Genomic DNA, 18,090 nt, shown 5'->3' with positions numbered 1-18,090 from the left:
TAGATCACACCTAATAGATTGAATTTTTTTAAAAAAAATTGTAAGTTTTGGAATTGCTTACTGATCAATTGGAATAAAACAGATTTTAGGTTAAACTTTCTTTAAATGATTTTTATTACAAAAACTAAGTTGTCTATTCCTGCAACTTTCTCAGGTAGAATCTTTTTAGAACTCGACAGAAGAGTACTAAACTAAGAATAAGCACCGAATTTCATTACAATCATTTGTCGATTTTGGTTTCCATCGAATGTATCTATTTTAGTCAAATCTGAGTTCAGCTCTATGACCGCTATTTCGTACTTTTTTTGTGAGTATAAATCGACAATTTATTGACGAGAAATTGATCCTGGCAAATCCATTTCGCACTCCGTGCTCAACTTCGCGCCGCATTTCCATTGGTTTTTCATAGGTAATTTACAAAAAAAAATTTCATTTTTATATGCTAAATCAAAAAATAGGAAAAAATGTAGCTTCCTCAGATGGTATCTTTTGAGGAATGTAGCACATGTTTTCCTGTTCTTAGTGAAATTGTTTGGAGCCATACGAACTTCAAGAAGTGCTGACAACAACTCAGACGGTCTTAGATCACACCTAGGTTGTCTGAGTTGAGTTCTAGGACAGCTACTTTGTACGTTATTTGTGAAGAGAAAACAACAGTGATTGGGCAAGAACTTGCTCTTGGCACATCCACTTTGCTTTTGTTTCTCTACTTTGCAGAGCAATTTTTTTCAAATGGTTAAATTCAAAGAAAAATTCGTTCTTATATGCTAAATCAGAAAGTAGGAATAGTTGTAGCTTCCTCAGGTGGTATTTTTTGAGGGATGTAGAAAACATTTTCCTGTTTTTAGTGCAATTGATTGAAGTCACACGATATTCAAAAAGTGCTGACAACAACTCAGACGGTCTTCGGTCACACCTAATAGTTTGAAATTCTTTGCAAAAATATGTCAGGTCACGAATTGCCTGCGGGTCACTTGGAATAAAACAGACTTTTGGTACCATTTGCTCCAATTGATTTTTACTACCGGAACTAAATTGTCTATTTCTGCAACTTTCTCAGCCAGAATCTGTTTAGAACTCGACAGAGCTGAACTGAGAATAAGCACCGAATTTCATCACACCCATTTGTCGTTTCTTGTTCCCACTGAACATATCTATTTTTAGTCAAACATGACTTGACCAACAGGACTGTTATTTTCTGCTCCCTGGTCTCGGTATGGCTCCATCGAATGAAAGACTTTATTGTTCCACTAAACTACAGAAACGAGAAAATATTTGGTACGTCCTCCAAATATGATCATATAAAAACACAGAAGCAGAACAAACAAAAGCAGAAACATTTTGTTCTGCTTCTGTTTTTGCACTTTTTTAACTTGCCGTATTTGAGGGACGTATTAGACATTTTCTTGTTAGTGCAGTCGGTTGGAGTCATACGAACTTCAAAAAGTGCCGACAACAACTCAGACATTCTTAGATCACAACTAATAGATTGAATTTTTTTTAAAAAAAATGTAAGTTTTGGAATTGCTTACTGATCAATTGGAATGAAACACATTTTAGGTTAAACTTTCTTTAACTGATTTTTATTACAAAAACTAAGTTGTCTATTCGTGCAACTTTCTCAGATAGAATCATTTTAGAACTCGACAGAAGAATGCTAAACTAAGAATAAGCACCGAATTTCATTAGTCATTTGTCGATTTTGGTTTCCATTGAACGTATTTTTTTTAGTAAAATATGATTTGAGCTCTATAACCGCTATTTCGTACTTTTTTTGTGAGTATAAAGCGACAATTTATTGACGAGAAATTGATCTTGGTAAATCCATTTTGCACTCGGTGCTCAACTTCGCGCCGCATTTCCATTGGTTTTTCATAGGTAATTTACAAAAAAAAATCATTTTTATATGCGAATTCAAAGACTAGGAAAAAATGTAGCTTCCTCAGATGATATCCGTTGAGGAATGCAGCTAATGTTTTCTTGTTTTTAGTGAAATTGTTTGGAGCCATACGAACTTCAAGAAGTGCTGAAAACAACTCAGACGGTCTTAGATCACACCTAAAATTTAAAACCTTTTTGCAAAAATATGTCAGGTCACGAATTGCCTGCGGGTCACTTGGAATAAAACAGACTTTTGGTACCATTTGCTCCAATTGATTTTTACTACCGGAACTAAATTGTCTATTTCTGCAACTTTCTCAGCCAGAATCTGTTTAGAACTCGACAGAGCTGAACTGAGAATAAGCACCGAATTTCATCACACCCATTTGTCGTTTCTTGTTCCCACTGAACATATCTATTTTTAGTCAAACATGACTTGACCAACAGGACTGTTATTTTCTGCTCCCTGGTCTCGGTATGGCTCCATCGAATGAAAGATTTTATTGTTCCACTAAACTACAGAAACGAGAGATTATTTGCTACGTCCTCCAAATATGATCATATAAAAACACAGAAGCAGAACAAACAAAAGCAGAAACATTTTGTTCTGCTTCTGTTTTTGCACTTTTTTAACTTGCCGTATTTGAGGGACGTATTAGACATTTTCTTGTTAGTGCAGTCGGTTGGAGTCATACGAACTTCAAGAAGTGCCGACAACAACTCAGACATTCTTAGATCACAACTAATAGATTGAATTTTTTTGAAAAAATTGTAAGTTTTGGAATTGCTTACTGATCAATTGGAATGAAACACATTTTAGGTTAAACTTTCTTTAACTGATTTTTATTACAAAAACTAAGTTGTCTATTCGTGCAACTTTCTCAGATAGAATCATTTTAGAACTCGACAGAAGAATGCTAAACTAAGAATAAGCACCGAATTTCATTAGTCATTTGTCGATTTTGGTTTCCATTGAATGTATTTATTTTAGTAAAATATGATTTGAGCTCTATAACCGCTATTTCGTACTTTTTTTGTGAGTATAAAGCGACAATTTATTGACGAGAAATTGATCTTGGTAAATCCATTTTGCACTCGATGCTCAACTTCGCGCCGCATTTCCATTGGTTTTTCATAGGTAATTTACAAAAAAAGAATTCATTTTTATATGCGAATTCAAAGACTAGGAAAAAATGTAGCTTCCTCAGATGATATCCGTTGAGGAATGCAGCTAATGTTTTCTTGTTTTTAGTGAAATTGTTTGGAGCCATACGAACTTCAAGAAGTGCTGAAAACAACTCAGACGGTCTTAGATCACACCTAAAATTTAAAACCTTTTTGCAAAAATATGTCAGGTTGGGAATTTTCTGCCGGTTGGTTAGAAGAAAGATTTTTAGGAAAAAATTCTCTCTAACTGATTTTTTTTACTAGCTGAAATAAATTATCTATTATTGGAGCTTACCTGAAATAAATTTTCCATTATTGGGTCTCAGTTGGAATCTTTTTAGAACCCGCCAAAGGAGGGCTGAAATGTGAATAGGCCCAGGATTTCGGAACACCTGTAAGTCGTTTCTATGATCTCACTGCACGTATCTAAATTTATTCTTGTCATAGTTGAGCTCTAGGAGAGCTACTTTGTACGTTATTTGTGAAGATAAAACAACAATGATTGGACAAGAACTTGCTCTTGGCACATACACTTCGCACTCGTTTCTGTACCTTGCACAGCATTTTTTTTGTTTTCAAATGGATAAATTCAAAAAAATTTTCGTTCTTATATGCTAAATCAGAAAATAGGAAAAGTTGTAGCTTCCTCAGGTTTTTTTTCAGGGATGTAGAAAACATTTTCCTGTTTTTAGTGCAAGTGATTGGAGTCACACGATATTCAAAAAGTGCTGACAACAACTCAGACGGTCTTCGATCACACCTAATAGTTTGAACTTCTTTGCAAAAATATGTCAGGTCACGAATTGCCTGCGGGTCACTTGGAATAAAACAGACTTTTGGTACGATTTGCCCCAATTGATTTTTACTACCGGAACTAAATTGTCTATTTCTGCAACTTTCTCAGGTAGAATCATTTTAGAACTCGACAGAAGAGTGCTAAACTAAGAATAAGCACCGAATTTCATTACAATCATTTGTCGATTTTGGTTTCCATTGAATGTATTTATTTTAGTAAAATATGATTTGAGCTCTATGACCGCTATTTCGTACTTTTTTTGCGAGTATAAAGCGACAATTTATTGACGAGAAAATGATCTTGGCAAATCCATTTCGCACTCCGTGCTCAACTTCGCGCCGCATTTCCATTGGTTTTTCATAGGTAATTTAAAAAAGAAAGTTCGTTTTTATATGCTAAATCAAAAAATAGGAAAAATGTAGCTTCCTCAGATGGTATCCTTTGAGGAATGTAGCGCATGTTTTCTTGTTTTTAGTGAAATTGTTTGGAGCCATACGAACTTCAGGAAGTGCTGATAACAACTCAGACGGTCTTAGATCACACCTAAAAATTAAAACCTTTTTGCAAAAATATGTCAGGTTGGGAATTTTCTGCCGGTTGGTTGGAAGGAATATTTTTAGGAAAAAATTCTCTCTAACTGATTTTTTTACTAGCTGAAATAAATTATCTATTATTGGAGCTTACCTGAAATAAATTTTCTATTATTGGGTCTCATTTGGAATCTTTTTAGAATCCGACAAAGGAGGGCTGAAGTGTGAATAGGCCCAGAATTTCAGAACACCTATAAGTCGTTTCTATGATCTCACTGCACGTATCTAAATTTATTCTTGTCATAGTTGAGCTCTAGGAGAGCTACTTTGTACGTTATTTGTGAAGATAAAACAACAATGATTGCAAAAGAACTTGCTCTTGGCACATCCACTTCGCACTCGTTTCTGTACCTTGCACAGCATTTTTTTGTTTTCAAATGGTTAAATTCAAAAAAATTTTCGTTCTTATATGCTAAATCAGAAAGTAGGAATAGTTGTAGCTTCCTCAGGTGGTATTTTTTGAGGGATGTAGAAAACATTTTCCTGTTTTTAGTGCAATTGATTGAAGTCACACGATATTCAAAAAGTGCTGACAACAACTCAGACGGTCTTCGGTCACACCTAATAGTTTGAAATTCTTTGCAAAAATATGTCAGGTCACGAATTGCCTGCGGGTCACTTGGAATAAAACAGACTTTTGGTACCATTTGCTCCAATTGATTTTTACTACCGGAACTAAATTGTCTATTTCTGCAACTTTCTCAGCCAGAATCTGTTTAGAACTCGACAGAGCTGAACTGAGAATAAGCACCGAATTTCATCACACCCATTCGTCGTTTCTTGTTCCCACTGAACATATCTAATTTTAGTCAAACCTGACTTGACCACCAGGACTGTTATTTTCTGCTCCCTGGTCTCGGTATGGCTCCATCGAATGAAAGACTTTATTGTTCCACTAAACTACAGAAAAAAGAAATTATTTGCTACGTCCTCCAAATATGATCATATAAAAACACAGAAGCAGAACAAACAAAAGCAGAAGTATTTTGTTTTGCTTCCGTTTTTGTGTTTTTAACCTACCGTATTAGGAGGACGTAGGATAAACTTTTATTTTTCATGCAATTGATACAAACCGTACATTTTAAGAAAATGCTGACAACAGTTGCTCCGTCTTGGACGGAAGTTCTCCAGAACACTCTTAATAGTTTGAATTTTTTATGCAAAATAATTTCAGTTCTGGAATCAATGCCGGTCACATGAAATAAATCAGATTTTTGATGAAAAATCTCTGACTAACTTTTTCACTCTTCACACTTGAGGATGGTATCCAAAATGTTTTTTGGTTCGGATAAAACTTTCCTTTACTGCTTTTTGTACTACCTAAACTAAATTGTCTATTCTTGCTGTTGTCTCATTTGTTTTTTTAAAGGGTGGTAGTAGATTTTTTCGGGTTTTTAGCGCAGTTGGGTGGAGCCATGCAGCCTTCAAAAATGTGCTGACAATGCTTGTCTATTCTTGTAGCTGTGTCAGGTGGCATAATTTGAGGGATGTAGCAAATGTTTTCCTGTCTTAAATGCAAATGGTTGTTTGGCTGGTGCCAAACGGCATTCAAAAGTTGACAAGAATTTGGACCACCTTACATCACACCTAATAATTTGAACTTTTTTCTGCAAATATATGCCAGGGCGGTAATTACCTGCCGGTCAGTTGGAATAAAACTGACTTTGGGTAAAACATTCTCTAATTGATTTTTCCTACCTGACCTAAAGTGTCTATTTTGGGAGCTTTCTTAGGTGGCATCAACTCGACAGAAGAGTGCTGAACCTAGAATTTTAACACAGCCATATAACGTTTTTTGTTCCCACTGCACGTATCTAACTTTAGTCACGTCTGAGTTGAGCTATAGGACAGCTATTTTGTCTGTTTTTTGTCAGGTTAAAACAACAATGATTTGACAACAACTTGCTTCTCGCTATTTAAAAGGGTTATGTTTGAAAAAAAATCAAGCAATGTACCTTTGTGGGTGTGGGTGGGGTAGTTAGATCTCACTAGTTTGTGGAAGTTGTTAAATCCACTTCACACTCAGTGCTCCACTTGGTGGCACCGCATTTCTATTGGGTTTCCACTGGGTAGTTTTCAGAAAATTTTTTCATTCTTGTATGCTTTATCAAAAAGTAGGAAAAGTTAGATAAACTTTGCTACCAGAACAGGGGAGGGGCTCAATTTTATCGCATGCTCTTGAGCGAAGTTTGAAGCATAATTACTGTAGTTCTGTCTTTTGGATAAAGTATGGTTGAATTTTTTTATTTGTCAGCAATTTTTTTGTTGAGTCATTTTATTTTTTGTCAAACGAGGCACAGAGCATCGATATTGATGCTGAGAGGGCAAAATTCATGGTTCAGAACACAGTGTCCTAGTAAAGTTTGTAAAAGCATTATGAACAATCGTTCGAGACAGAACAATTGTGGCTTTGCTTTAGGAGCCTGGCTATGATGACAATGGCGAGTTCTTTATGCAATTTGATAACCCAGAAGATGATCGGGAATCGGAAAGTGGTGCCTCTAGACAGGTTGGTGATCCAATTCTAAATCTCAGCCCCCCTCCCCTTCCTGCATGCAATTGAATCCTTTGCAGAAAAGTGAACATGCACCTTCTTATGCATAAAATTAATATAATAAATGATTACCGAATAAAAATTACATTAAATTCAAACCTATGTCCAAAAATCTAATTTTAATCACCCTTGTAATGGAATATTTCAACATTGTATTGGCTTAACCCACATCTTAATAGGGATACACAAAACCTTATTAATGAAAAATCCGTAGTAATTTGTTTAAACACATTTTGTGATGGAGATCTTGGTCAGGAGATGCAGAAAACGGGTTTGCAAAGTATTAATATCATTTTCTAAAAACAGCAAGAAGTTAATAAATGTTTAACAGGACCCTGCGTTCAATAGTGGAAATCGTGGAGTATGGAACAGGTCACAGCGACAGCCGGTTATGCAGGCGCCAACTGAGCAACCAATTATGGAAAACGAAGAAGACAATGGGGAACAAACAGCGCCAACAGTTGGAGAGAGAGGAGGACCTTCAACATGGGTGCCTCGGCTAAATAACCAGGTGAACAAAAATTTTCGAAAACTCCGAGGATTTGTTGGTTGACTCACTTTTTAATTTTGATAAATGTTCTGTCATATTGTGGCCGTTTCCAATGATTTTTATATCGATCGACGCATAATCATCAGAAGTTCAGTTGATCAAAATTCAGAAAAACTGTCAAGTGGATTTACCGGAAAGTTCATAAAGTTAGCAAGTTTTCGGTAAAACGTAATCAGTTTAACGCCACGTGAATTATGTTCAAATTGGTCACTCCACCGCCAATTTAAACACGAATTTGCAGGGTGATATCAACAGCTATTCGATCAAATTAAACAGGTTTCACGAGAAAATCATTATACAGCTTTTACTGAAAAAGTTTGTTCTAAATTTTCTCCTTAGTCAGTCTTGTTAGTGCCGACTGAAACCATCGATTGAAAGCATTTTTAATTTTAATCAAAGAGAAGCCATTATTGCAAATGCTCTACGCAAATTTTTCGCCTGACCGTTTTTTTTTTACTTTTTAGATGACCGTTACGCCCATGACTTTCTGCGTTCTGCGTGATATAAAGTTCTCTCTCATTTGCAATATCAAGCAGCTGAACTCAATTGGCGGGAATTTAATAATAAAAGTCAAGTAATGCGTGCGCTAAAACAAGTAAAACGTGCTATTCTTTTTTTTATAAATCTTCATAGCGATATATATATATATATATATATATATATATATATATATATATATATATTAACCACTAATGAGTTTTTTTTTGCAGCCCCTAGTGAACTTCTTGGTCCCATTCTGGTTAACCCCCCCTCCGCCCGACTAAGCAGGCTGCAATTCATTAGGGCTCCCACAAGTCGTTCGAGAGCAGTTCGTCCGACGTTAGTCGGTAACGTTTTCTAAAGTTAGTTGCCTAGTATTACCTAATAGACTATAAAATGAATCACACCCACGTTAGGTAACGCTTGACATTTTACCAATTGTGACCACTAAACATTGTAAAAAAAACTGCGTATAGAAGAAAATTTTTTCAAACACTTTGATTACCGATTGTTTAATAGCCGCCCTCATCTTCTTAGCCGGTTATTACAGCGCTCCTATTTTTTACAATTCAAAGAATTTGAATTGTATTGGGGCGCTGTCTTTTTTTTAAGATCTGTTTACACATTTTCATGATTTTTGAAGTCAACTTGCAGTAGTGATTTTGGTCACTCCGAAACAGGAAGTGGAGAAAAAAGCGGGTGATTTTGCGATTTCAAATTTTCTAAATCTAATTTTAAAGTAGAGTGAGAAATCGGTGTTTGAACAAAAATTCGCTTTCTCGCTAGTGGTTTTTGGTTCACATACGGCAATTTCACTTTGATTTTTACTGTTTTTTCGATTTTTTTGATCGGGTTTTTTCTAAATGGTTTTCACAATTCATTAATAGCTCATTCTAGGCCTTTTTTGTTTGAACCAAATTTCCATTTCTCGCTATTTGTTTTTTGTTCACATGCGGCATTTTGACACCGACTTTTTTGGTTTTTTTTCTAATTTTTTATCTGATTTTCCCATTTCACTCATAGTCCGTTATTAGTCGTTTATTGTTTAGTCAATGAAAATTCTTTGAATTGTACGTCAGGACTTGTCCTGCTAAGTTTTTTTACTTCGTCGAACTTTTTTTCGCTTTACCATTTTGCCGCTTTTTCGACATTTTGCGTGAAATCTTTTTGACTTCTCTAGGCTAGTTTCTCTCTTCTCTCATTCTGCTAAAAGTGAATTTGAACATCAGTTGCTCAGCAAAGCAATTCAAAATGAACAGAGTCAGTATAAAAAATTGAAATCAGAAATAGAAACGGGATAAACCCATAAAGCCCAATTTTAGATGCCCGCTATTTGAACGTCGTTCCTATAAGTCTTAATTACCATATCTTATGCTTATTGGTATTGATAGTAGTCCCTGTAGCCTCTCTCTAAGAAACAGAAGTATGTTCAACTACGAAATGCCATCAAAACAAATTGGACTTAAAAAATTCTTTTGTACAAATATCTTTTTTTTCAATATCTTCTATTCGTTCAATCCCAACTATGCTTATTGGAATCAACGGTGGCTATTTTCCGGCAATCTGCCGGGTATGTTTTGAATAGTTAGAAATTTTAGTGAAACGATTATCCAAGGAGAAAGTCCACATAAAAATTTTTCAGTCATCTGTAATCAGCAAAATGAGTCCCATTTGAAATGTGATTCATTTAATCATGCTTTTATCATTTTGAGCAAGTTTTTTCCATTGTGAATACAATCTTTATATATGATCAAATTAAACGGAGTTCACGTGGGATTACTGCTGAATGCGGAAAACTGGGAAACTTTTTCTGGATTATCTCATTATTGCGGTCACTTTATCGTGATTATTGCTTTCACTTTCAAAAAAATAAAATGAATCAGCATTTTATTAGTTTTTATTCGATTCAGTAATTACACAATTTTTTTGGTTCACGCTCTTCGGCTTAAGGGGTGCATATTTTTGCAATCCATGCACAAGTGCCTCATTTATTACATTTTGATTTACTATACAAGGACATGTGTTCTATAACTGAGGGTGCATAACGTACTTGTGGGTTAAAACAGAAACAATGCAAGATTCAAAACCAATCGTTGCCTGAATCCTACTAAAAATACTTTTGCGCCTAGCCTTTGGTTAGGCTTGACATAATTTGTAACCAGACGTTTCCTATCATAGCCTTCTATCGAAGATCTCATCACCACAGAGCGGGTCTCGAAAAAAAAATCCCCACGTAAAAAACCCCTCATAATTTTAGATAGCAAATAAACCACCACGGAAAAAAAACCCACATAATTTTAGATAGGATTTAAACACCACGGAAAAAACCCACATACATTTAGATAGGAAATAAACCCCCTCGGAAATTAACCCTCCTTTTAAATTTTAATTCAAACCACCAGGCGGTTGGGGGGTTTATAGTGGGGAAAAATGCGTGGTTTATTTCTATTATATTTATCACACGGACAATTTTTTGAGATCTTCTGAAGTCCGATCGATAGTTGTCCTCTTGGATCTTTTCCGTTTGTGCCCCCCAGGTTATAGTGGGTGCATATTATTTGTACCCCCCAGACGCACGTGCCATATTTTAACATAATGAATTACTATGTAATAGCACGTGTTCTGTATCTGGGGGGGGGGGGCAAAACGTACTTGACTTGAGTTACTCATGTCATCAATGTGAACTCTATACCGATGAATTGATTATTCCTACAGAATACCCCAGCCAATAGTGGAAATCGTGGAGTATGGAACAGGTCACAGCGACAGCCTGTCATGCAGGCGCCAACTGAGCAACCAATTATGGAGACAGATGAAACATATGATCAACAAATGGCTCCAATGGGTGGAGGGGGAAGCGATCCTTCAGCTTTAGCCCCTCAACAAATGCAGCAGGTGAAAAAAAATAGAATTCTAAAAACCCGAATTCGATTTGTTTGCGGTCACAAAAATTATATGCACTCACAAGAACGTTTCATTTTCTCAATATCCATGTTTAATTGCTCTCAAACGAAACTTGTAGCAATTATATTAGTCCTGTCGGTCTTTTTTTATGCGATTTTTCGCTTGACCGATTTTCCCTTATGGTGTGAAGGGCGGTTCTTAGTGGTTGAAGACACCCCCACTGTTGACCCCCCCCCCTATTGCCCTACCCCCCCCCCCCACCCGTGTTGCCCCCAATCTGCCCCCCGTGCATCCCCCATCCCCCCTCCGTGGCTAGCTACTGACGAACAACCGCTTGCTAAAAAAGCAAAATTATATTTTTTTGCAATTTTTTTCAAGCTTTTTGAACATTTTTGATATTTTTTGAATTTTATTGGCCAGAGGTGTCAAAGAACCTCCTCTAGGGTTTGATAATAGGTTACTGCATTGTTTCTAGTGGTAATGGAATGGTTTAAACATTTTAACATCACGAATTTTAGCAATTTTTAGACAAAACGTGCAATTTTTTCAAATTTTTTGACATCTTTTTTCTTTATTCAGGTCTTTCCAGACCCAAGGGCCAGAAAACATCCTAAGGGGGTTGATAATAAGTAACTGACATTTTAATGGCTTTGGAATAGTTTTTCAACTTTTTAATGCCACAAACTTTAGCAATTTTTTGATAAACCTTGCAAGTTTTTTGGAAACTTTTTTTCAAGTTTTTTGGAAATTTTTTGTAGTTTTTCAGATTTTTTCAGCCTCAAGAGCAAAGGAACCTCCTATAGGGTTTGAACATAGGTTACGGAAAACTTTTTAGATTAGATGGAATGTCTTGCAAGATTTTAACATCACGAATTTTAGCATATTTTTGATATTTTTAGCCATTTTCCAATTTTTTGACATTTATTCTAATTTTTCAGATTTTTTGAACCTCAAAGGTCCGAAAGCCTCCGTTAGGGTTTGGTAGTAAGTTAACTGGAAATTTTTTGTCGGCCAGGGATTAATTTTCATCTTTTTAATATCACAAGTTATATCAATTTTTTTTTATAAAACTTGCAATTTTCAAGGTTTTTAAAATTTTTTGTCAGTTCTTAGATTTTTCTAGCCTCAAGGGCCACGGAGCTTCCTCTAGGATTTGATAATACTGCATAGTTTAGAGATGCAATGGAATGTTCTTCAAAATTTTAATATCACGAATTTAAGCAATTTTTTAAAATATTTTCAATTTTCATGTTTTCGGTTTTCCGGCATCAGAGACCCTCGAACCTCCTCCTAGATTTAAAAATAAGCTGTTGCATAGTTTCAAAAGTGGATGAGATTCTGATCAACTTTTTTATGACTCCAGTTTTAGTAATTTTTGGATAAAATATAAACTTTTCAATTTTTTGGAAAATTTGTATGTTCCAAGTGTATGGATCTTTATGAGCCTGTTAAACTATTTCTGGCTTGAAACAGGGATACCGGATAGTCTCTTGGGACAATGAATTGGTTCTTAAGATATTAATATCTTGCGTAATGTCATCATCTTCTTTGCGTAATGTCATCATCTCTGATCCTCATTATCAATTAGTTATAGTTGAACTTTTTTTATCGTAACTGATCTAACAGGCACCTTATAGGAAACCATTGTTGATTGCTCTCAAAAGCAATTTGTAGCAAATTTATTAACCCTGTTTGTCTTTTATGCAATTTTTCGCTCGGCCGATTTTTCGTCTGACCCATTTGACTTTCGTCTTCAGAAACGGGATAAAGATTTAGTGCCCTGAGGTCACTAAACCGTGGCTAGCTGTTGACGAAGCCAACCGCTCGCCAGTCGTTTGAGAGCAATTCGCCCGACGTTAGTCGGTTATGTTCTGTATAGTGTCAATACATTTTAACTTGGGTGGATCTAAGGTAAGAGAGGGGTATACAGCAACTTTTTTTGTTCATTTTTCAGTTATCAATTAAAATTTGAAAATCTCTAGAAAGTTATAACGCAATGAGGGCGTGTAAACATTAATCACAGATTATCTATCCATAATGGTTGTGGGATAGGGGGCTAAAAACTGCATTCACGTGCGCAAAATTCTGATTTCAAAGCCTAATTTCGAGGGAAATTTCAATTGACCAATCATTGCAAAAATAGACAAGATTTTGTTCAGAATTGAAACGCATTAAAGTCTAGGTATCAGTACTGATTCAGAGCTATTATCATAACACATTTAAGACTTGTCAGACTAGGCCCATACTTGGCAAGACTTGGCCCAACCGGTTTCAGGACCTTTTTTGCCTGCCAAGTTTCGGATTTAGACGTGCCAATGGCCAAGACTTGGATTAAAACTTGCCATGACTCGGATTAAGACTTGCACGTCTTGCCCAATTGCACGTCTAAATCCAAGTCTTGGCAGGCAAAACAGGTCCTAAAACCGGTTGTATGAACTACTGGTGGGGTAATTAACAGAATGAAGGAAGTCAAGAATGACTTCCGATACTTTCCGATTTTTGATTTAAAAGTTACAGTTCGAGTTGAGAATGTCACAACCATTAAGCTATGATTGCGGGAATATAATGCTATATAAAGCGACTGATTTGTAACAAATCTTGCCGCAAATTGAAACATTGATTAATACTTCTCTCTCACACATCAAAACACAACTTATCAGGTTACTGTGCCCAGCCAAACGCACAGCTGCACACAAAAATTTTTCTGCAAGGCGGCCAATCAAAAACAGAGACAAAACAGCAAAGGGACAAGACACTGCCAAAGAGAACAGAAAGGGCCAAAAAGACGAAAGCCAAAACGAGAGAGCAAAGGAGAGTCCAAAAGAGAGCAAAAACAGAGCAAGCAAAAAGAGAGAGCAAAGCCAAAAAGAGAGAACAAAAGAGAGAGAGAGAGCAAAGAGTCCGAAAAGAGTAGCTAGCAAGGATCAACAGGGTGAAATTCCAGGCCCTAGTTTTGAAGGAGTCTGTTTGAGTGCCGGCAAAGTGACAAACCAAGATTGAAAACATTAATTGTTCTGAACTAGTAAAAAGTTACTTTCCTAAAAGGTAGCTTATTGGTTGTGACGCGCGTGCATTTCCGGATACCGTTCGGACATTTTTTTTTTGAAAAAAGCGCAACCTAATCGAACACCGTTCAATTTTTGAAAAAGCGCTGATTTGCTGAACATTGTTCAGATTTTGATTTTAAAACATTGTAATAAACCTGTAGAGCAGCGCAAAACTTAAACACTCTACAAATATGGTTGAACTTGATTGAAAAATGATAATCACTTTGGAAAAATAATCAAGCTAATAAGGTGCGATACATGTAGAGACTGCCCTTGAGTCTGTGAAGTTATTGCAACCTGGGTTCCGCTAAGGATAACACCCAACCCAGAGGATCCTTTTACAGTCGAACCTTGTAAGGACGTGGCCTGGCCGTTTCTCAGTGACCATTAATGACATAGACAAGAGGGTAGTGTGTGCGTGTAGGACCTTTTATTTGCCGACCTTTTAATCCTAGTTTTCCAAAGAATTGGTTTTTGTATGAAAGTAACAAGTGAAAAAGTTTTGAATTGATAAATTGATTAGAGACTAATTTTTGCTTTGAATTGATAGACTGGTTAGACAAGAGATGAGTGATAAGAACGAACGTATCCGATTCAGCGGGAAAGAGGAAGACTTTTTGTACTTTTTGGAGCAATTTGAAGCTCGCATTTTTGTCCTTAAGTTGTACAAGGTACTTGATGGTAGTAGTACATTTGAAGATTATGTCCCATCTACACGCCCTAACGCTTTACGAGCCAATAAAGATGCAGCTATAGATAAAGGGAGAAAAAATTTTAAAGAAAAACATGGAAATATGGTATGAGCTTGTTTCGGCGCTAGACAAGCAGTCAGTTCTTTATCTTAGGCCATATAAAGGAGATGGGGCTCAAGCATGGGATGTGTTAACTAAGAGATTCCGTAGCTTTGAGAGACCTAGATTACAAAAGTTAGTAAGCGAACTCACTAGCCTTGTTAAAAGAGAGGATGAAAATCTAATCGAGTATATAACAAGAGCAGATGAACTACAATTTAACCTTAACCAAGTCAACGAGGGTTTGAGTGAAAAAATGTTTACGTCAATTCTACTGAAAGGTCTGCCGAACAAATTTGATAACTTTGTCACACTTGTTAAGTACGGTAGTGAGGATAAATCTTTTGATGAGTTGAAGCGAGATCTGATCAACTTCGACACTGAGCGAAGAATAGAGAGTGATAGGAAAAATGCAAGTGAAAGTGTCTTCCTAACAAAGCAGAAGAGGTGCCATAACTGTCACAAGTTTGGAAATATTGCAAAAATCTGTCGCTCAAATAATAAGCCTCATAACCCACTGCCTAATACCAGCAAAGTAATTCAATGCTACATTTGCAATAAGTTTGGACACAAAAGCTACAGAGTGTAGTAATAAAAAGTTTGAGAGTCATGCCAGGTGAAGTGTTAGAAATGAGAAACAGAATTTAGCAAAAGATGAAGAATACTTCAGTTTCTTTTTATGCCCAGTTGATGATAAGGGAGTAGGACTAGTGCTAGATTCGGGGGCAACAAGTCACATGATAAACAATAGGGAAATGTTTATCGATATCGATGATAGTTTCTCGGGCAAACCACTGAACGCAAACAAAACGGAGTCTGAGATTTGTGGCCGAGGTACAGTTGCATTTTTAGTTAAGGATAGTAATCAGGTTAATAGAAAAATTATCTTAGAGAACGCCTTGTTTATACCTTAAAACTCACACAGTCTAGTGTCAATTAGTAAACTTAGAGAAGCAGGAGCTGAAGTTTTGATAGGACCAGAACTAAGCATAATTGACAAAAGAGTACCCATTTAGGCAGGAGAAAAATTTTTTCATTTGGGACTTTAGTGAGATTGATGAAACTTGCAAAGAAAATTGCCTACTGTCCAGTAGCTTAAAAATGTGGCACAAAAGATTGGGTCATGACAATTTTACGGACCTTAGCAAACTAGTTGAACACGTTGAAGGAATGCGTATCAGCGACAGTGCGGTAGATCTATGTGAGATTTGCGAGTTGAATAAAGCTAAGAAACAACCAATAGCAAAAGATTGCACAACAAGAGCACAAGCAGTGTCGGACATTGTGCACACAGACATCGTACGGCCCATTACCCCCGAGGCTGTAGATGGCCAAAAGTACGCGATAGGTTTTGTTGAAAGCTTCAGTAGATATTGTAGGGTTTACTTTATGAAGTCAAGGGACGAGACTCTAGAGAAATTTCAACAATTTTGTGCAGATGTAGGCCAACCTTTAACTTTAGTATCAGACGGTGCAAAAGAGTACATATCTAGCGACTTTAAAAAGTTTGCCCGGCTAAAAGGAATCAGGCTTGAGAATTCTGCGGAACACGCTGCGGAACACGCCACAAGAAAATGGTAAAATTGAAAAACTTTGGGACGTCACTGTAGGAACTGCTAGATGTTTAGGAGATCAGGCTTCTTTAGAGAAAAAGTATTGGACTTATTCTCTCAACATGGCGTTCTATTTGAAAAATTTTTGCTATCATTCGGCAATAAAGAAAACCCCTCATGAAGCCAAGTATGGCAAGAAACCAAATCTTAGTTTCATGAAAGTGTTCGGTTGTCTTGCTTACCCTTTCATAGAGAAACAAAATAGATAGAAAAGCGAAGAAGGGATTTTTCTTAGGTCATGCACTCGATAGTAGATATTTTCTGATAGGAATAGAAAACAATCGCGCTGAGCTTAAGGTTCAAAAAACAAGGAATGCAAGGTTCGACGAGAACAACTATTACTTCGGAGTGAATGAACAGGCAAATCTAGAACATGAGGTAAACAAAGATGTGAGTGAAATAGTTTTTCAAGTGAAATTGTTGATCAAAATTTGTTACCTAAAAACGCAAAAGAGGCGCTCAAGAATGAAAACTGGAGGAAGGCAATGAAGGACGAATATAACTCACTGAGCGAAAATAAAGTTTGGGATCTAGTTGAGGATAATGGAGCAAAAGTAGTGGGTAGTAGATGGCATTTTGGAGTTAAATATGGTCCGACGGGGGAGATAAGTAGATTCAAAGCAAGGTTCGTGCCTGAAGATTACAGTCAAGTCTTAGGGAAGGATTTTCATGAGACATACTCACCACCGACTAGGTTGTCAACAATTCGTTTAAATGTGAGCTTGTCTGTTCAAAAAGGGTCGAAAATAAGACAAATGCATATAAAAACGGCATATCTTAATGCACCTATAGCTGAAGAAATTTACATGAAACAACCAGAAGGCTTTGAGCAATTAGACAATAAAGGAAAACCTCTTATTTGTTTAATGAAGAAAAGTCTTTACGGTCTTAAGCAGTCAGTAAGGAATTGATATCAGACATTTAGGAATTTTTTGGTAGCTAAAGGTTTTGAATCTTCGGTTCATGATAATTGTTTGTTCATAAAAAAAGTGAACGACAACTTCAAGGCGCAGTTTATTTGTGGGTAGGTGATATAATAAGCTGTGAATTTCAGGAAAACTTCTCGGCTTGGTTTGCGAGTGAGCTGTCTAAGGACTTCAAAATAAGTGATTGTAGGGATCTTTGTTGGTTTCTTGGAATAAAAATTGTGAAAAAGGAAAATTCAATTAAAATCAACCAAGAACAGTATATTGAAAAGCTGTTAGAGAGATTTGGACTAGCAAGTTGCAAATCAGTAGAGACACCACTTGCAGAAATAAAACTAGCAAAAGAAGACTGCCCTCAGGATGGGAGTGAAGAGCAAGAGCGCATGAAAAATTTTGATTTTAGAAATTTTGTGGGTTGCTTGAACCATTTAGCTGGCTCAAGTAGACCAGACATTGCTTTTGCAGCAAATTTCTTAAGTTCATTTGTTGAGAACCCAGGGGAAAAGCACTGGAAAGCCGGAAAAAGAGTTTTGAGATACCTCAAAGGTTCTAAGTCAAAGAGTTTAGTTTTTAGGAGGGGAGACAAATTAACCTTAGAGTGTTTCTCCGATGTCGATTGGGTGGGAAATTTAGACCATAGGAAAAGCACTTCAGGATATTGTCTCAAACTTAGTAGTAGCTCAGCCGTTGTCAGCTGGTCAACAAAGGTTCAAAGATGTGTTGCTACCTCAACGGCAGAAGCCGAAATGAATTCCTTAGTAGAGGCAACAAAGGAGGCCATTCACTTGAGA

At 36.4% G+C, this 18,090-nt stretch overlaps 1 protein-coding gene across 1 annotated transcript in view; it reads left to right on the top strand.

The window, feature by feature from the left end:
* LOC142346251 (uncharacterized) overlaps positions 1-18,090 on the top strand; it is a 240,673-nt gene that overhangs the window by 199,135 nt on the left and 23,448 nt on the right. The window contains exons 23-25 of the mRNA XM_075398767.1: positions 6,854-6,943; positions 7,320-7,499; positions 10,734-10,913. Coding sequence (XP_075254882.1) covers positions 6,854-6,943; positions 7,320-7,499; positions 10,734-10,913 — 450 coding nt within the window. The remainder of the gene's footprint in view (positions 1-6,853; positions 6,944-7,319; positions 7,500-10,733; positions 10,914-18,090) is intronic.

The sequence above is a fragment of the Convolutriloba macropyga genome, chromosome 9 (assembly GCF_964194025.1).
Source record: "Convolutriloba macropyga chromosome 9, txConMacr16.3, whole genome shotgun sequence".
Lineage (NCBI taxonomy): Eukaryota > Metazoa > Xenacoelomorpha > Acoela > Convolutidae > Convolutriloba > Convolutriloba macropyga.
This window is presented reverse-complemented; position numbering and strand designations above follow the sequence as displayed.